The sequence below is a fragment of the Hyla sarda genome, chromosome 9 (assembly GCF_029499605.1).
Source record: "Hyla sarda isolate aHylSar1 chromosome 9, aHylSar1.hap1, whole genome shotgun sequence".
NCBI classification, from domain to species: Eukaryota; Metazoa; Chordata; class Amphibia; order Anura; family Hylidae; genus Hyla; species Hyla sarda.
Window position 1 is genome coordinate 148,686,851 of NC_079197.1, and position 18,573 is coordinate 148,705,423.

At 45.4% G+C, this 18,573-nt stretch overlaps 1 protein-coding gene across 3 annotated transcripts in view; it reads right to left on the reverse strand.

Moving 5' to 3' along the window:
• CCDC9 (coiled-coil domain containing 9) overlaps window positions 1-18,573 on the reverse strand; it is an 84,583-nt gene that overhangs the window by 41,859 nt on the left and 24,151 nt on the right. For 2 of the 3 annotated variants that reach the window (XM_056539119.1, XM_056539121.1), the window contains exons 6-12: window positions 18,103-18,186; window positions 14,520-14,690; window positions 14,236-14,420; window positions 14,079-14,131; window positions 13,547-13,667; window positions 13,120-13,237; window positions 2,559-3,015 (exon numbers count right to left, since the gene is read on the reverse strand). In XM_056539119.1, the coding sequence (XP_056395094.1) occupies window positions 2,559-3,015; window positions 13,120-13,237; window positions 13,547-13,667; window positions 14,079-14,131; window positions 14,236-14,420; window positions 14,520-14,690; window positions 18,103-18,186 (1,189 nt within the window). The remainder of the gene's footprint in view (window positions 1-2,558; window positions 3,016-13,119; window positions 13,238-13,546; window positions 13,668-14,078; window positions 14,132-14,235; window positions 14,421-14,519; window positions 14,691-18,102; window positions 18,187-18,573) is intronic. The other variant, XM_056539120.1, reaches the window with a different exon arrangement.

Genomic DNA, 18,573 nt, shown 5'->3' on the forward strand with positions numbered 1-18,573 from the left:
GCCCGGACAGCCAAAGATTGTCCGGGCATGCTGGGAGTTGTAGTTTTGCAACAGCTGGGGGCACCCTGCTTGGGAAAACACTGGTCTATGTAGAGGACAGAAGCTTCTTCTCCTGTACAGTGCACAATGTCCTAAAAAAGTGACATGGAGTCGTCCTCACCTGGTGTCCAAAGGAGCAGGTAACCCTGGCACAGGTAAAGAGTACAGAACATGTAATACCTCCCTGTACTGTAGGGGGCGCTACCAGACACCAGTCAGTGCATGCACTTCAGTAATACAGGGGTTTTATCAGTGAACGCCCATTCTGATTGGTCGGTTCTTCCAGCCATTGACACATTTCACAGATCTGGACTGTCCGTACATTGTATGTGGAGTCTAGTTTCAAGTTACAATGGTCTAAAAAAGATCATTGTAAGTTGAGGGATCACTGTATATGCTGCTTACATGCGTCAGATCACTAAAGATTTCGGTATCAATGCAGTGTGTATAGAGCTCAATATACATAGATTGAACTGCATCCAGACATGGACAGGAAATTGTGCATGTCATGCCAGACTTCCTCCAGCAGGGGGTATCTGAAGGAAATCAGGACTAAACTTCCTGTTCAACTTGTGTCTGTACGCCAGTGTTTCCCAACCAGGGTGCCTCCAGCTGTTGCAAAACTACAACTCCCAGCATGCCCGGACAGCCTTTGGCTGTCCGGGCATGCTTGGAGTTGTAGTTTTGCAACAGCTGGAGGCACCTTGGTTGGGAAACACTTCTGTACGTGGTGAAAAATCTAAACAAGCAGAGCAGCAGTGTAAAGCATGGAGGATGTATAGAGTTACTGAATAGACAGGAGGCATCTTTCAGACTCTCATAGCTAAAAAGCAGCCAACCCTAAATAATCTCTATAGAGAGTAGGCACTACCCAAGCTCCTCATCCCAATCGCTACACATAAAAGCAATGGTAGGTTTCATTTAGATGCAACGTCAGAACCATCTTGAAGACCCTTCTCTTCGGGAAACGCTGAATTTCGGCATGTCTGAACAACCTGCAGCTCTTCAGCTATTGTAAAGCTACAACTTCCAGCGTGCCCTAAGACAGTGTTTCCCAATCAGGGTGCCTCCAGCTGTTTCAAAACTACAACTCCCAGCATGCCCTTGGCTGTCCAGGCATGCTGGGAGTTGTAGTTTTGCAACAGCTGGAGGCACCCTGGTTGGGAAACCCTGCCCTAAGAGCTTACACCCATCAAGGCTTATATTGGTGTTATAATTTTGCAACTTCTGGAGAGTCACTGGTTGGGGAGCACTGCCCTAATTTACAGGGTCATGTGACTGTTCCCCACTGCTGCCACTAATTCTTAAAGGGGCACTCCAGTGAAAAACACTTTTTTTCTCTTCATCATCGTCATCATCAACTGGTGCCAGAAAGTTAAACAGATTTGTAAATGACTTCTATATAAAAATCTTAATCCTTCCAGTACTTAGCGGCTGTATGCTCCACAGGAAGTTCTTTTCTTTTTAAATTTCTTTTCTGTCTGACCACAGTGCTCTCTGCTGACACCTCTGTCTCATGAACTATCCAGAGCAGGAGAGGTTTGCTATGGGGATTTGCTCCTAACTCTGGACAGTTCCTGGACAGAGGTGTCAGCAGAGAGCACTGTGGTCAGACAGAAAATAACTTCCTTTGAAGCATACAGCAGCTGATAAGTACTGGAAGGATTAGGATTTTGAAATAGAAGTAATTTACAAATCTGTTTAACTTTCTGGCACCAGTTGATTTAAAAAAAATAAAAAATATAATAAGAATAATAATATGAATAATAATAAAATAAAAAATTATATATATATAGTTTTTCACCAGAGTACCCTTTTAAAGTGCAAACTATAAAAAGGCTTTTTCTTCCTTTAAAATGATTGTGCAACTTGTTATGAGCCGGAGTCTCCTAGGTAAACCTAACCGTGCAGGATCCAGCACTGTAGAAATGTAATGGTGTTGGGTCTGACGCTGGTACGGAGACCAAGCAGGAGGCTCATAATGCATTTCGATAGTTGCTAAGGACTGGGTAAGTGGGGGGGGGGGGGGTTGGTGTGCGGTCACGCCGATAAAGGTATTTAGATATCAAATTTGTGAAGCATGTAATCTTGACAAATATACTATAGTTCTAATATATATGGCTGCACTATATTCAAAACAAAAACACTGTAGTTCCACGTTAAACCCCAGTTACCATATTTTGCCAACTCATGCCAGTGCTTCCCAACCAGGCTGCCTCCAGCTGTTCCAAAACTACAACTTCCAGCATGCCCGGACAGCCAAAAGCTGTCCGGGCATGCTGGGAGTTGTAGTTTTGAAACAGCTGCAGGCACCCTGGTTGGGAAACACTGAATCATGCCAATGCGCTTGAGATGTGGCACTAGAAAGTATATGGGTATGTTCATACACAACAGAAATGCTGCAGATACTGACTTGAAATTTTAAACTAATTGGGAAAATCTGCAACAAATCTGCAGCATTTCAGTCTTGTGTGAATATTCTCTCATACAAAACCGTATGGTCTTTGGCATTCACTGACCTGGAGGTGAGGATTCTTCTTTATTGAAGCCCCTCGTGCTGTCGGCCTGAGGAGGACTGTCTTCATTGCCGCTTCCTGGAGGAGATAACAGCTCCATCTCCTCCCCCCAGTCTGTTACTGGACGGTGTCCTTCGGGGGAGAAGGGGCTGGTGGGTTTGGACTCCACTGCTCGCTCCTCACTACTCATGTTGGGGGGAGGCATAGTCAGTTTAGGGGTCTCCACTTGCTTTGGTAGCCTTTGTTCTTTAGGGGTAGCTGGAGGAGCATCTTCAGCTTCTAGAGAATCTTCCTCCTCATCCTCCTCCTCCTCCTCCTCTTCATCACCACTAGCGTCCGTCCATTCTTCATCATCTACTACATCATCATCATCATCTTCAGTTAGATTTTTCTCTTCATCTTTTGCAGCTGCTGACACTTCAGATGTTGGCTTCTTTGGTTCTTCTGTCTTCTTTGTTTCCTGTAATGGAGAAGACAAATTAATACGAATGAGCAGAGTAAAAAAAAAAAAATTTACTAGGAAAGGTTAATGGTCTATTCACACGTACAGGATTCTGCGCAGATTTTCTGCTGCAGATTTAAATGTAAACTTAAATGACTGAACACAGCTTGAAATCCTGCGCATCAAATCTGCGCATGACATTTGTGCAGAATACTGTACGTGTGAATAGACCCTAATGGACCTGAACATGTACAGAAGAAAGAAGAGACAGAGGATATGATAGAGACTTTTATATACATAAAGGGAATCAACACGGTAAAGGAGGAGAACATATATAAAAGAAGAAAAACTACCACAAGAGGACATCGGTTTATATTAGAGGGGAAAGGTTTCAATATCAGGAAGTATTACATTACTGAGAGTAGTGGATGCATGGAATAGCCTTCCTGCAGAAGGGATAGCTGCAAATACAGTGAATGGGGGAGATTTATCAAATCCTGTCCAGAGGCAAAGTTGCCTAGTTGCCCATAGCAACCAATCAGATCACTTCTTTCATTTTTCAGAGTCTTTTTCAAAAATGAAAGCAGCGATCTGATTGGTTGCTATGGGCAACTCAGCAACTTTTCCTCTGGACAGGATTTGATAAATCTCCCCCTATGAGTTTAAGCATGCATGGGATAAGCATAAGGCTATCCTTCATATAAGATAGGGATAAGCATAAGGCTATCCTTTATATAAGATAGAGATTGGTATAAGGTTATCCTTCATATAAGATAGAGATAGATATAAGACTATCCTTCATACATGATAGAGATAGATATAAGACTATCCTTCATATAAGATAGAGATAGGCATAAGGCTATCCTTCATATAAGATAGGGATAGGCATAAGGCTATCCTTCATATAAGATAGGGATAGGTATAAGACTATTCTTCATATAAGATAGAGATAGGTATAAGGCTATCCTTCATATAAGATAGAGATAGGTATAAGGTTATCCTTCATATGAGATAGAGATAGGTATAAGGCTATCCTTCATATGAGATAGAGATAGGTATAAGGCTATCCTTCGTATAAGATAGAGATAGGTATAAGACTATCCTTCATATAAGATAGGGATAGGCATAAGACTATCCTTCATATAAGATAGGGATAGGCATAAGACTATCCTTCATATAAGATAGGGATAGGTATAAGGCTATCCTTCATATAAGATAGAGATTGGTATAAGGTTATCCTTCATATAAGATAGAGATTGGTATAAGGTTATCCTTCATATAAGATAGAGATAGGTATAAGTATAAGACTATCCGTCATAAAAGATAGTGATAGGCATAAGGTTATCCTTCATATAAGATAGGGATAGGTATAAGTCTATCCTTCATATAAGCTAGAGATAGGCATAAGGTTATCCTTCATATAAGATAGAGATAGGTATAAGGCTATCCTTCATATAAGATAGGGATAGGTATAAGGCTATCGTTCATATAAGATAGGAATAAGCATAAGGTTATCCTTCATATAAGATAGGGATAGGTATAAGGCTATCCTTCATATAAGATAGAGATAGGCATAAGGCTATCCTTCATATAAGATAGGGATAGGTATAAGGCTATCCTTCATATAAGATAGAGATAGGTATAAGGCTATCCTTCATATAAGATAGGGATTGGTATAAGGCTATCCTTCATATAAGATAGAGATAGGTATAAGGCTATCCTTAATATAAGATAGGGATTGGTATAAGGCTATCCTTCATATAAGATAGAGATAGGTATAAGGCTATCCTTCATATAGGCCAAATGGTTCTTATCTGCCGACACATTCTATGTTTCTATGAGCTTTAACCCAATCCCATTCTTTGAAATGATTTACAGCAAATAATTTAGCATATACACCAGGCTGATATCATGGCTATAAAGCAGGGGTCCTCAAACTGCGGCCTGCGGAGCGCATTTACCTGGCCCGCCGGGTGTTTTTACCTCAGGACATTCCTGTGTTCCGAAAGATGCTTTCGGAACACAGGGACACCTCTGTTAAGTCCCTGCATCCCCGCGTTTACTTTAAATGGGCACTGTCAGATATAAAAACTTTTGATATGTTGTAAAGCATGCAAAAACAATAGGTTTTGTAATTGCTTTCATTAGAAAATTTTCAGTATTTCATAGTGAAAAAGCCAGTCAAACAACTGCCCCCCCCCCCCCCCCCGCCTCCTGGAATGCATTCAGTGCTTCTGTGAACACTGCTTCGTCCTGGACGTTTTGGAGGGGGGAGGGGCTGTACACACTGCAGAGACTCATGTGAAGAGAAGAGGAAGGGGCAGGAAGCCTGCTGCCATCTCTCACACAGCAGACGTGTGTGTGTGTGTGTGTGTGTAATAAAGGGGGACTATAGTCATATCCTCCAGCTGTTTCAAAACTAAAACTCCCAGCATGCCTGCACAGCCAAATGATGTGTGGGCATGCTGGAAGCTGTAGTTTTGCAACAGCTGGAGGCACCCAGGTTGGGAAGCACTGGACTGTGGAGAGGGAGGGGGAGGAGGGGGAGTGGTTATCACAGTGAGTACCCGCCCCCCTGCTTCTGGTAGATAAAATTAAGGTATTTCAGAAATAAAGCTAATTCTGAGAGAAATGTAGGTCATAGACACATACAAAGTACATGTACATGATCAGGATGAGATACTGAGCAACATATAACAGTTTTGTTTTTTTGAGTGATCCGACAGGTACGCTTTAAAAACGCGGGGACCGTCGGGAACTAGCGCACGCAGGGACGTCACTCACATCCCATATGTGCGCCCATGGCAACGGAGCGTGGAGGAGCCGGGAAGAAGAAGGACGCGCGCTGGTAGTTGGTAAGTGTTTACCAGCAGCGTGTCAGCTTTGGTGTTCCGACCACCGATCCTCCTGTCCTGCCATGGCCGGAACACTGAAGTGGGGCAGTACACAGGCATACAGCCTCCAGCCATACTGTATCGCTGGGGAACATGTGCACCTAATGTGGGGGAGCTATACTGCACCTAATGTGGGGGGGGGGACGACTATACTGCACCTAATGTGGGGGGGGGGGGGGGGACTATACTGCACCTAGTGTGGGGGGGGAGCTATACTGCACCTAATGTGGGGGGGGGAGCTATACTGCACCTAATGTGGGGGGGGAGCTATACTGCACCTAATGTGGGGGGAGCTATACTGCACCTAATGTGGGGGGAGCTATACTGCACCTAATGTGGGGGGAGCTATACTGCACCTAATGTGGGGGGAGCTATACTGCACCTAATGTGGGGGGAGCTATACTGCACCTAATGTGGGGGAGCTATACTGCACCTAATGTGGGGGAGCTATACTGCACCTAATGTGGGGGGAGCTATACTGCACCTAATGTGGGGGGAGCTATACTGCACCTAATGTGGGGGGAGCTATACTGCACCTAATGTGGGGGGAGCTATACTGCACCTAATGTGGGGGGGCTATACTGCACCTAATGTGGGGGGAGCTATACTGCACCTAATGTGGGGGGGCTATACTGCACCTAATGTGGGGGGGCTATACTGCACCTAATGTGGGGGGAGCTATACTGCACCTAATGTGGGGGGAGCTATACTGCACCTAATGTGGGGGGAGCTATACTGCACCTAATGTGGGGGGAGCTATACTGCACCTAATGTGGGGGGAGCTATACTGCACCTAATGTGGGGGAACTGTGCTGCGTACTTAAAGGGGTAGTCCACTAATAAGATACATAAGTGTGCATAGGAATTTATTCATGTTTTGTTATCTATAGCCCAGTTTAAAAAGTTTGAGGACCCCTGCTATAAAGGATGTACGCTGCTGAACTATTAAAAGCCTAGGAAGTGGTATCCACCCTGTGGACCGCTAGATGTTGCTAAACTACAACTCCCAGCATGCCCGGTCCACAGACTGGAGACCACTAACCAAAGGAATTGATTCAAACAGCCAAGCACTGTAGTCTACAAGGGTGCCTGGGTGGGAAGGAGCAGTCCTCTAGAACAGCCAGTTACATCACTACTGTGACACAGAGACATCCATACATGGTGGCTGTGTCTAGTTCTTAACCCCTTAAGGACACATGACGTTCTCATACGTCTCCATTTCCGAGTCCTTAAGGACACATGACGTATGAGAACGTCATGTGCTTTACCGGCCCCCCCACAGCCATCTGGAGCGGAGCCGCTGCCCGATGCCTGCTGAAATCGTTCATGATGACCCCCCCCCCTGTCGGCGATGGCCGCAGATCGCTGGACAATTTAGCCCAGCGATCTGCACCGGATTCCGGGTCAATGGGGTCTCCAGTGACCCGGAATTACTGGCTGATCGGGGCCGTCTCTGACGGCCCTGAACAGCCATAGCCAGCAGGGGTGAGGTGGCACTGGTACCACCTCACGATCGCCCCTATTCGTCGGCCGGTTTACCGGACGACCAATCAGGGCACCGGCTGCGAGTGTCACTCCCGCAACCTGCTCCGCCCCTCTTCCGGAGGACGTGAGTGGGTGCGGGACGTGGACCCCGGCAACTGGGGTCCCCGATCCCCAGCGTCCCTGTTGGAATCGGGGCCCCAGGAGCGGCGACGAGGGACTGACCTGCAGCGTGGATCAGCAGTTGGACGTGAGTGAGAGCCTCCTGCTGTTGCTTAGCAACAGCTCCCAGCATGCAAAAAGGGCATGCTGGGAGCTGTAGTTATGCAACAGCAGGAGGCAGACCACCACAACTCCCAGCATTCCCTTATGGACATGCTGGGACTTATAGTTTTGCAACAGCTGGAGGCACATTTTTTCTATGGAAAAGTGTACCTTCAGCTGTTTTATAACTACAACTCCCAGCTTGCACAATCAGCTAAAGTGCATGCTGGGAGTTGTAGTGATGCATCTGCTGGTTGCATAACTACAACTCCCAGCATGCCCGTTGGCTGTCGGTGACTGCCGAGAGTTGTAGTTTTGCAACAGCTGAAGGCGCACTGGTTGTGAAACAGTTTTTAAAAATTTTTTTTTACTTAACTCAGTGTTTCACGACCGGTGTGCCTCCAGCTGTTGCAAAACTACAACTCCCAGCATGCACCGGACATGCTGGGAGTTGTAGTTTTGCAACAGCTGGAGGCACACTGGTTGTGAAACACTGAGTTAAGTAGCTGTGTCTCCAGCTGCTGCATAACTACAATCCCCAGCATTCCCAGCCAAAGTAGTATGCCTCCAGCTGTTGCAAAACTACAACTCCCAGCATGCACTGATAGACCGTACATGCTGGGAGTTGTAGTTTTGCAACAGCTGGATGTTTCTCCCCCACAATGTGAACATACAGGGTACACTCACATGGGCGGAGGTTTACAGTAAGTATCCGGCTGCAAGTTTGAGCTGCCAGCGAGAAACTACTGTGAACCCCCGCCCATGTGACTGTACCCTAAAAACATTACACTAACACAAAATAAAATAAAAAGTAAAAAACACTACATATACACATACCCCTACACAGCCCCCCCTCCCCAATAAAAATGAAAAACGTCTGGTACGCCACTGTTTCCAAAACTGAGCCTCCAACTGTTGCAAAACAACTACTCCCAGTATTGCCGGACAGCCACTGACTGTCCAGGCATGCTGGGAGTTTTACAACAGAGGCACCCTGTTCGGGAATCACTGGCGTAGAATACCCCTATGTCCACCCCTATGCAAGTCCCTAATTTAGGCCTCAAATGCACATGGCGCTCTCACTTTGGAGCCCTGACGTATTTCAAGGCAACAGTTTAGGGTCACATATAGGGTATCGCCGTACTCGGGAGAAATTGCCTAACAAATTTTGGGGGGTATTTTCTGCTATTACCCTTTTTAAAAATGTCAAATCTTTGGGAAACCAAGCATTTTAGGTAAAAATTTTTTTTTTTTTTACATGTGCAAAAGTCGTGAAACACCTGTGGGGTATAAAGGTTCACTTTATTCCTTGTTACGTTCCCCGAGGGGTCTAGTTTCCAAAATAGTATGCCATGTGTTTTTTTTTTTTTTTTGCTGTTCTGGCACCATAGGGGCTTCCTAAAAGCGGCATGCCCCCAGAGCAAAATTTGCTTTCAAAAAGCCAAATGTGACTCCTTCTCTTCTGAGACCTGTAGTGCGCCAGCAAAGCACTTTTCACCCCCATATGGGGTGTTTTCTGAATCGGGAGAAATTGGGCTTCAAATTTTGGGAGTTATTTTCTGCTATTACCCTTTTTAAAAATTTTACATTTTTGGGAAACCAAGCATTTTAGGTAAAAAAATATATATATATTTTTTTTTTACATATGCAAAAGTCGTGAATCACCTGTGGGGTATTAAGGTTGATTTAATATATCAACTGGCTCCAGAAAGTTAAACAGATTTGTAAATTACTTCTATTAAAAAATCTTAATCCTTTCAGTACTTATGAGCTACTGAATTTGAGTTGTTCTTTTCCGTCTAAGTGCTCTCTGATGACACCTGTCTCGGGAGCTGTCCAGAGTAGAACCAAATCCCCATAGCAAACCTCTTCTACTCTGTGCAGTTCCCGAGACAAGCAGAGATGTCAGCAGAGAGCACTGTTGCCAGACAGAAAAGAACAACTCAACTTCAGCAGCTGATAATTATTGGAAGGATTAAGATTTTTTAATAGAAGTCATTTACAAATCTGTTTAACTTTCTGGAGCCAGTAGAAATAAAAAAATAAATAAATAAAGTTTTTTCCTGGAATACCCCTTTAAGCTCAGGGACATTTATTTCAATGGACTGAGCAGCAGTACTGGACATAGCCACTAGTCTAATGTTGTGTTAGGTCTCCCATGCGCTGCCCCCAGAGGCCTGGACTCTCAGATGTATCAAACTCTGTGTAGAGGAAAAGTTGCCCAGTTGCCCATAGCAACCAATCAGATCACTTTCATTTTTTCACAGGCCTCTTTAAAATTTAAAGAAGCGATCTGATTGGTTGCTATGGGCAACTTTTCCTCTACACAGGTTTTGATAAATCTCCCCCTATGTCATCTCTGAAGGGGTCCTGTGGTGTCTGGCACAAGGATGTCAGCAGCAACTCTTAGTACTGTATAATTGTGAGGCGCGGCCTTTATGGTTCTAATTGATAATGGCCCCTACATGCTTGCCTTTTATCCATAGTGACTGCTCCCCATACACATTAAAGCGTTCCTGTCACTTATTTACAGCTGTATTTCCCATTAGGAGCAGCAGACCCCACTGGATAGCTGTTCTGGTACCTTTCCTGGAGCCGATGGCGTTTGACAAACTTTCAAGTGCTTTTTATTTCCCAGCCAAGTGTCAAAGAGGCAGAGCCAGAGGAGAGCTCTCATACTTCTCATACTTAATATTACAGAAAAACTCTTCCCCTATCCGCAGGATAAGTTTTAGATCACGGGGGTCCGACCACTGGGGACCCCCCGCAATCTCCAGAAAAAAAACCCTGGCTCTCCCTGGGAACGGCGCATCACAAACTATACCCCCCCCCGCCCATAGTGGGGTTCGTCACACCCCCTCCATATATCTCTACGGGAGAGCCGTTCATCGATCTTCGGGCCCAGTGATCCCACTCCCTGCGATCTAAAACATATCCCCTATACTGCAGAAAGAAGAGACGTTTATCTGTAGTTTTAAAGGGTTATGCCGGTGGAAAACTTTTCGTTTTTAAATCAACTGGTGCCAGAAAGTTAAACAGATTTGTAAATTATTTCTATTAATAAATCTTAATCCTTCCAGTACTTCTTAGCTGCTGAATACTACAGAGGAAATTCTTTTCTTTTTGGAACACAGAGCTCTCTGCTAAATCACAAGCACAGTGCTCTCTGCTGACATCTCGGTCCATTTTAAGAACTGTCCAGAGTAGGAGAAAATCCCCATAGCAAACATATGCTGCTCTGGACAGTTCCTGGACAGATGTCAGCAGAGAGCACTGTGCTCGTGATGTCAGTAGAGAGCTCTGTGTTCCAAAAAGAAAATAATTTCCTCTGCAGCTAATAAGTACTGGAAGGATTAAGATTTTTAATAAAAGCAATTTACAAATCTGTTTAACTTTCTGGCACCAGTAAAAAAAAAAATAATAATAATTCCACCGGAGTACCCCTTTAAGTAGTAGACATCTACTTTAAGTGTCACAGCCTTGCACACCACTTCCCCCTCACCTTCTCCTGGAGTAGCCTATAGAGCCCTGTACACCAAATAGCAGCACTTTAAAAATAGTGGCTGAGAAGAGTATTACCTGTACTGGTCCACAGCGCTGATTTCCACCATGGACTATTATAGCCTATGGGTGACAGATGCCACCTGTTTAAAGGGGTATTCCAGGCAAAAACGTATATATATATATATATATATCTCTCTCTATCTATCTATCTATCTATCTTAATCCTTTCAGTACTTATGAGCTTCTGAAGTTAAGGTTGTTCTTTTCTGTCTAAGTGCTCTCTGATGACACGTGTCTAGGGAAACGCCCAGTTTAGAAGCAAATCTCCATAGCAAACCTCTTCTAAACTGGGTGTTTCCCGAGACAGGTGTCATCAGAGAGCACTTAGACAGAAAAGAACAACCTTAACTTCAGAAGCTCATAAGTACTGAAAGGATTAAGATTTTTTATTAGAAAGTAATTTACAAATCTGTTTAACTTTCTGGCACCAGTTGAAGGGAAAAAAAATAAATAAATGAATTATATTTTCCTGGGGAGTACCCCTTTAATCCCCGAGGGTGAACTCTAAGACAGGCTAGTGTAGACTATGCTGTTGGCACCAATCCCCTAACAGGCTACATGTTACATTTATGCTCCAATATCTCTTCTGTGGGATCTGACTGGATGGACTATCCTTCACTCTACATCAGTGGTCCCAAACTGTGGCCCTCCAGATGTTGCAGAACTTCAACTCCCAGCATGCCCGGACAGTCAACGGCTGTCCGGGCATGCTGGAAGTTGAAGTTTGGCAACATCTGGAGGGCCACAGTTTGAGACCACAGCTCTACATGATTATCCATGAGCCTTTGGGCATTATTGACCCTGTTTCCAGTTCACTGTTGTCTCTCCTTGGAGCACTTTTGGTAGTTACCATCCACAGCATACTGGGTATACCCAAAAATAACTGCCATTTTGGAGATGCTCTGATCTAGTCCTCTAGCCATCATAATGTGGTCCTTGTCAAAGTCGCTCAAATTCTTACGTTTCCCCCATTTTCCCTGCTTCTAAAACAAGTTCATGAACGGACTGTTCACCTGCTGCCTTATATATCCCACCTCTTGACAGACCCCATGGTTATAAGACAACATGTTAATGTTGATTAAGGATCGACCGATATCGATTTTTTTTAGGGCCGATACCGATTCAGAGATCCCCGCCACCCACTTCTCTCCCCCTGCCTGTCCTGGGGTCCTGAGTCTAACCACCACAGTTGCCCCATCCTCTGCCCACATACCGCCGCCCCCCCCCCCCCATCCTCTGCCCACATACCGCCGCCCCCCCCCCCCATCCTCTGCCCACATACCGCCGCCACCCCATCGCCTCCCCCCATCCCCGGTGTTATAATTACCTGTTTCTGTGGTCCGCAATACTCCTGCGCTGTCACTGTGCGCACTGACGGTGACGTCACTAGTCATTACGCAGTGCAGCGCACAGCAACAGCGCAGGAGCCAGAAGTATCGCGCACCCAGGGAACAGGTAATTATAACACCGGGGATGGGGGGGAGGTGATGGGGCAGCGGTGGCGGTATGTGGCCAGAGGATGGGGGAGGCAATGGGGCAGCGGCGGCGGTATGTGGCCAGAGGATGGGGGAGGCAATGGGGCAGCGGTGGCGGTATGTGGCCAGAGGATGGGGGAGGCAATGGGGCAGCGGTGGCGGTATGTGGCCAGAGGATGGGGGAGGCAATGGGGCAGCGGTGGCGAAGGTCTTCTCTGGCTGGGGGGCATTATCGGTAATTGCCAATACTAATAATGTCCAAAATCGTGATTACCGGCCAAACCGATAATCGGTCGATCCCAACCAGTGTGCCTCCAGCTGTTGTAAAATTGCAACTCCCAGCAACAGCTGGAGGCCCACTGGTTGGGAAACACTGGTATATACTATACACTACAGGGCTGCTCTGCAGTTAGAGTTCATACAGGCTGTGGCATACAACTTACTGCTTTCTCTACACAAGTCTCCTTCTCTTTCTCCTCTGAGGGTAGGTGCTTATCCATTTCATTTCCAACATCTTCATCATCATAATCATCATCCTCTTCCCACCGGCTATCGTGCATGCTGTAGGAGAACGTAAAAAAACATGACTTTAGCCTAATAAACTATATACCCTTAGCACAATACATATCTAGGACTAGTACAGCCTTATAACAACACTTGCTTTCTACTATATAAATGTGAAGTGTAAAATATATATATCTCCCCATCCCCCTCTCTCTCTCTCTCTCTCTCTACATCCATCCGTCCCTCTATCTCTATTCTAGTCATTTTTTGTAGTTCTCTTAGAAGGGTAAAAACAAATGTAATATATTTAGCACCTGAATGATTTCGGATGGACACCTGTTTTTTAGAGATTTCAGCAAGACCCACCTGTAAGGTTTATTCCCAGACCGTCCTCTATTTTGATTCCTCCTCTGTGATGGTCTTTTTATACTCTCTGGAAGGAATTCGGCCATAGTTGGGGGTTTGGGAGCCCCTCTTTTTCCTTGGTCTGTCAAGAGAAGCAAGCGAAGCATTAAATAGGGACAGAGTATCACAGAATCAGCCCCCTTAATCAATGTGGGAGCTTAACCCCTGGAGAATATACGCTGTACATGTACATCGTGGGGTTCTGCAATCACCGCGTCCTCCGACACTGATCACAACAAGCCGGCTGCTGTTATGGATGGTGGCAGACATCAAAGATTTAAATAAATACCATTTAAAATAACCCCCCTCCCCCCATAAACATAGTGTTATTTTTCAATTTTCCACCACAAATATTTTTTGTTGCGCCGCACATTTTATGTTAAAATGAGTGATGTCATTACGCAATTTCAATTGGTCATGCAAAGAACAAGATCTCCCCCCCCCCCCCCCCGCCCCTCAAATGTAGGAATAAAACAGATTTAAGTATACTCGCCTCTCCTGCTGATCGGTTCTTCCTCTACATGGGGCGTACCACCCTCCTTAAACCTGTTTAAAAGAAGAATGCTGTAATACCTGGGGAGTCACATGTAACTGTACATACATGTTGTGCACTCATGACTACATCTACACAAAGCGTCCCGGCTACATACATGGTATCAGTTTTTTCCGCATCCCACTCTCGCCTCCACTGTCCGGTGGGCTTTCTGTGCCGTGCCAGTCTTTCCTGATCGATCTGGTCTCGCTCTTGTTTCCATCGTACGTATTCTGCGCGTTCTTTGCCGGTCATCGACATAGTCATATCCATCTGATTCTTTCCTCCGGACCTCCGCCCCTTCTAAATATAAGTCAGTAGTGAGAATTTTGGATAGCTGAGGCTCAGCAGTAATACATACAATAAAACTTTTAAAGCGCTGCTCTATACACATATACTTACATGACTCTCCTTTTCCCGGTCCATGCCAGTTTTAACCTTTTCAAAGTCAGGGCCACCCCAATTTCTAATGTGCCTGCGGCTTCCCTCCTTCCTGTCAACATCTACGATGGGGCCCGTCCTCCTAGGATCATCAAGGAAGTTGCGGATTGGATTTTTCTCCCTTACTCCATCCTACAAAATAAACATTCAGAGGTGTGAAAGGATAAGGAAGACGTGCCGGATGGTTTCCCATGTTTAACCCGTTAAGGACCCAGGGCGTACCTGTACGCCCGTGGGAATTTCGGACCCTGTGCAAACCCCCTGGGCAAATCGCCGGTCAATTCAGATCGGCTATTTGTGGCGATTCCGGGTTAATCAGGTCCCTGGTCACCCAGAAAAAAAGGGCGATAGGTGCCTTCTGACACGGCACCTATCACCCTTTAGCAGCAGGAGTGAGGTGGCACTGTCCGGTAATTTGTAAGAAACATAGAAAAAAAAAAAAAATGTGCCTCCAGCTGTTGCATAACTACAACCCCCAGCATGCACAAGCTACCAAAGGGCATGCTGGGAGTTGCAGTAATGTGCCTCCAGCTGTTGCATAACCACAAGTCCCAGCATGCCCATCGGCTGTAAGTGCATGCTCAGAGTTGTAGTTTTGAAACAGCTAAAGGCACACTGGTTGCAAAACAGTTTGTTACCTCAGTGTTTTGCAACCAGTGTGCCTCCAACTGTTGCATAACTACAACTCCCAGCATGCACGGACAGCCAAAGACCATGCTGGGAGTTGTAGTTTTGCAACAGCTGGAGGTTTGCAAATTTTCTGCTGCAGCTCAAACTACCAGCAGGAAACTCGCTGTAAACCCTTGCCCATGTGAATGTACCCTAAAAATACTACACCACACAAAATAAATTATTACATTTTCACCAAGAAATGATGCAAGTATCAACAAAAATTTACCACTAACATAAAGTAGAATATATCCCGAAAAAACTCTCGGAATCAGAATGAAAGGTAAAAGCATCCCAGAGTTATTAATGCCTAAAGTGACGGTCAGATGTGCAAGAAATGCTCTGGTCCTTAAGGATCCAGCCCATTTTCACCTTAAGGAGGTACTCCAGGGAAGAGTATAAATAGGTATACACACACACACTTTAATAATATATTATATATTCTACATGTGTATGTATGATAGAGATACAGATATCTATATCTTAGTCTACAGCCACATTACCTGGATATATTCTCTTTAAAATTATCCTGCCCGATATGCATGGCTCCCTTAGCCCTCTCTGGCTGCTCAATATTCTTTGTCATGCTTCCCCCCCACTTGCCACATGTCAACTACATCACTGAGTAGTCATTGTGGCTCTGCTTTTTCTGTCATCCAGCTCCCTCTCTGAGGGCAGCCCCCACCCTCCTGCTCTGTAAGCATATAAGTTCAGTGTGTGATTGGTTGAGGCTACACACAACTCCCAGCACTAAAAGGAAGCATGACATCAGAGCAAGACAGAAACCATGAGGTCTGTCTCTCTCAGGAGGGTGGGGGCTGCTTTCATAGAGTGACTAGGACCAAGACAAGGTGGATGGCAGGAGGACTACTTTCCCTCACTCCCTGCATGTAAGTAACAACTGAAAGAGGGGAAACTGCTCTATATAGCTAGTGAATGATAGTTAGACAATGAAACAGGTTAATTAGAGGAAAAGGATGGACTATGGGTTAGTTTCTTAGAGTACCCGTTTAGTTTTTTATTTTCAATTCTGCAGGTTTCAGGTTTATTTATTTGTTTGCAGAATATCCACACAAAGCTTTTTCTTGTGATCCGTATTGTAGGAAGTGCTGTCTGTTTTTTACACTAGCCATCTGATGTGCAAACTCCTTTCCACCTTTAAAAGGTGCTAGGGGTGTGTTTGACAACAAGCCTGCTGACTGTTTCCAATGATAAGCGGCAGATTGCAGACATCTACAAATAAGTTACCTTTGGATATCTAATAATACACTGCTCAAAAAAATAAAGGGAACACTAAGATAACACATCCTGGATCTGAATGAATGAACTAATCGTATGAAATAATTTCGTCTTTACATAGTTGAATTTGCTGACAACAAAATCACACAAAAATTATCAATGGAAAACAAATTTATCAACCCATGGAGGTCTGGATATGGAGTCACCCTCAAAATCACAGTGGAAAACCTCACTACAGGCTGATCCAACTTTATGTAATGTCCTTATAACAAGTCACAATGAGGCTCAGTAGTGTGTGCGGCCTCCACGTGCCCGTATGACCTCCCTACAATGCCTGGGCATGCTCCTGATGAGGTGGTGGATGGTCTCCTGAGGGATGTCTTCCTAGACCTGGACTAAAGCATCCGCCAACTCCTGGACAGTCTGTGGGGCAATGTGGCGTTGGTGGATGGAGAGAGACATGATGTCCCAGATGTGCTCAATCAGATTCAGGTCTGGGGAATGGACAGGCCAGTCCATAGCATCAATGTCTTCCTCTTGCAGGAACTGCTGACATATTCCAGCCACATGAGGTCTAGCATTGTGAGGAACCCAGAGCCGACGGCACCAGCATATGGTCTCACAAGGGGTCTGAGAATCTCATCTCGGTACCTATTGGCAGTCAGGCTACCTCTGTCAAGCACATGGAGGGCTGTGCGGCCCCCAAAAAATGCCACCCCACACCATTACTGACCCACCGCCAAGACAGTCATGCTGGAGGATGTTGCAAACAGCAGATAGTTCTCTACGGCGTCTCCAGACTTTGTCACGTGTGCTCAGTGTGAACCTGCTTTCATCTGTGAAGAGCACAGAGCGCCAGTGGCAAATTCGCCAATCTTGGTGTTCTCTGGCACGTTGTTGGGCTGTAAGCACAACCACCACCTGTGGACGTTGGGCCCTCATACCACCTTCATGGAGTCTGTTTCTGACCGTTTGAGTGGACACATGCACATTTGTAGCCTGCTTGAGGTCCTTTTGCAGGGCTCTGGCAGTGCTCCTCCTGCTCCTCTTTGCACAAAGGTGGAGGTAGCGGTCCTGCTGCTGGGTTGTTGCCCTCCTACATGTCTCCTGATGTACTGGCCTGTCTCCTGGTAGCGCCTCCATGCTCTGGACACTACGCTGACAGACACAGCAAACCTTCTTGCCACAGCTCGCATTGATGTGCCATCCTGGATGAGCTGCACTACCTCAGCCCCTTGTGTGGGTTGTAGACTCCGTCTCATGCTACCACTAGAGTGAAAGCACCGCCAGCATTCAAAAGTGACCAAAACATCAGCCAGGAAGCATAGGAACTGAGAAGTGGTCTGCGGTCACCACCTGCAGAACCACTCCTTTATTGGGGGTGTCTTGCTAATTGCCTATAATTTCCACCTGTTGTCTGTTCCATTTGAACAACAACATGTGAAACTGATTGTCAATCAGTGTTCTTCCTGAGTGGACAGTGTGATTTCACAGAAGTGTCATTGACTTGGAGTTACATTGTGTTGTTTATGTGTTCCCTTTATGTTTTTTGAGCAGTGTATATTACATTGCCCAGATTCTGCTCTAAAAGCAAAGTCACAACTGTGGTCCCAGAAGGACTCCGGCCAGTGCTCACCCTCTGGCTCCTTTCATATTCTGCAATCTTCTCCATCTCCTCATTCATCTTTTCTATATTCAGTTTCCTCTTTTCCTCCCATTCCTGAAACAGAAAGGCAACATTTTAAGGGTCTCAAGTAGAGATGAGCGAACTTACAGTAAATTCGATTCGTCACAAACTTCTCGGCTCGGCAGTTGATGACTTTTCCTGCATAAATTAGTTCAGCTTTCCGGTGCTCAGGTGGGATGGAAAAGGTGGATACAGTCCTAGGAGACTCTTTCCCAGGACTGTATCCACCTTTTCCAGCCCACCGGAGCACCGGAAAGCTGAACTAATTTACTAATTTATGCAGGATAAGTCATCAACTGCCGAGCCAAGAAGTTCGTGACGAATCGAATTTACTGTAAGTTCGCTCATCTCTAGTCTCAAGCTTTTCAGCATGTAGAAGCCATAGTCTGTATAGTTACCATTCACATAAGTCCTTGTTTT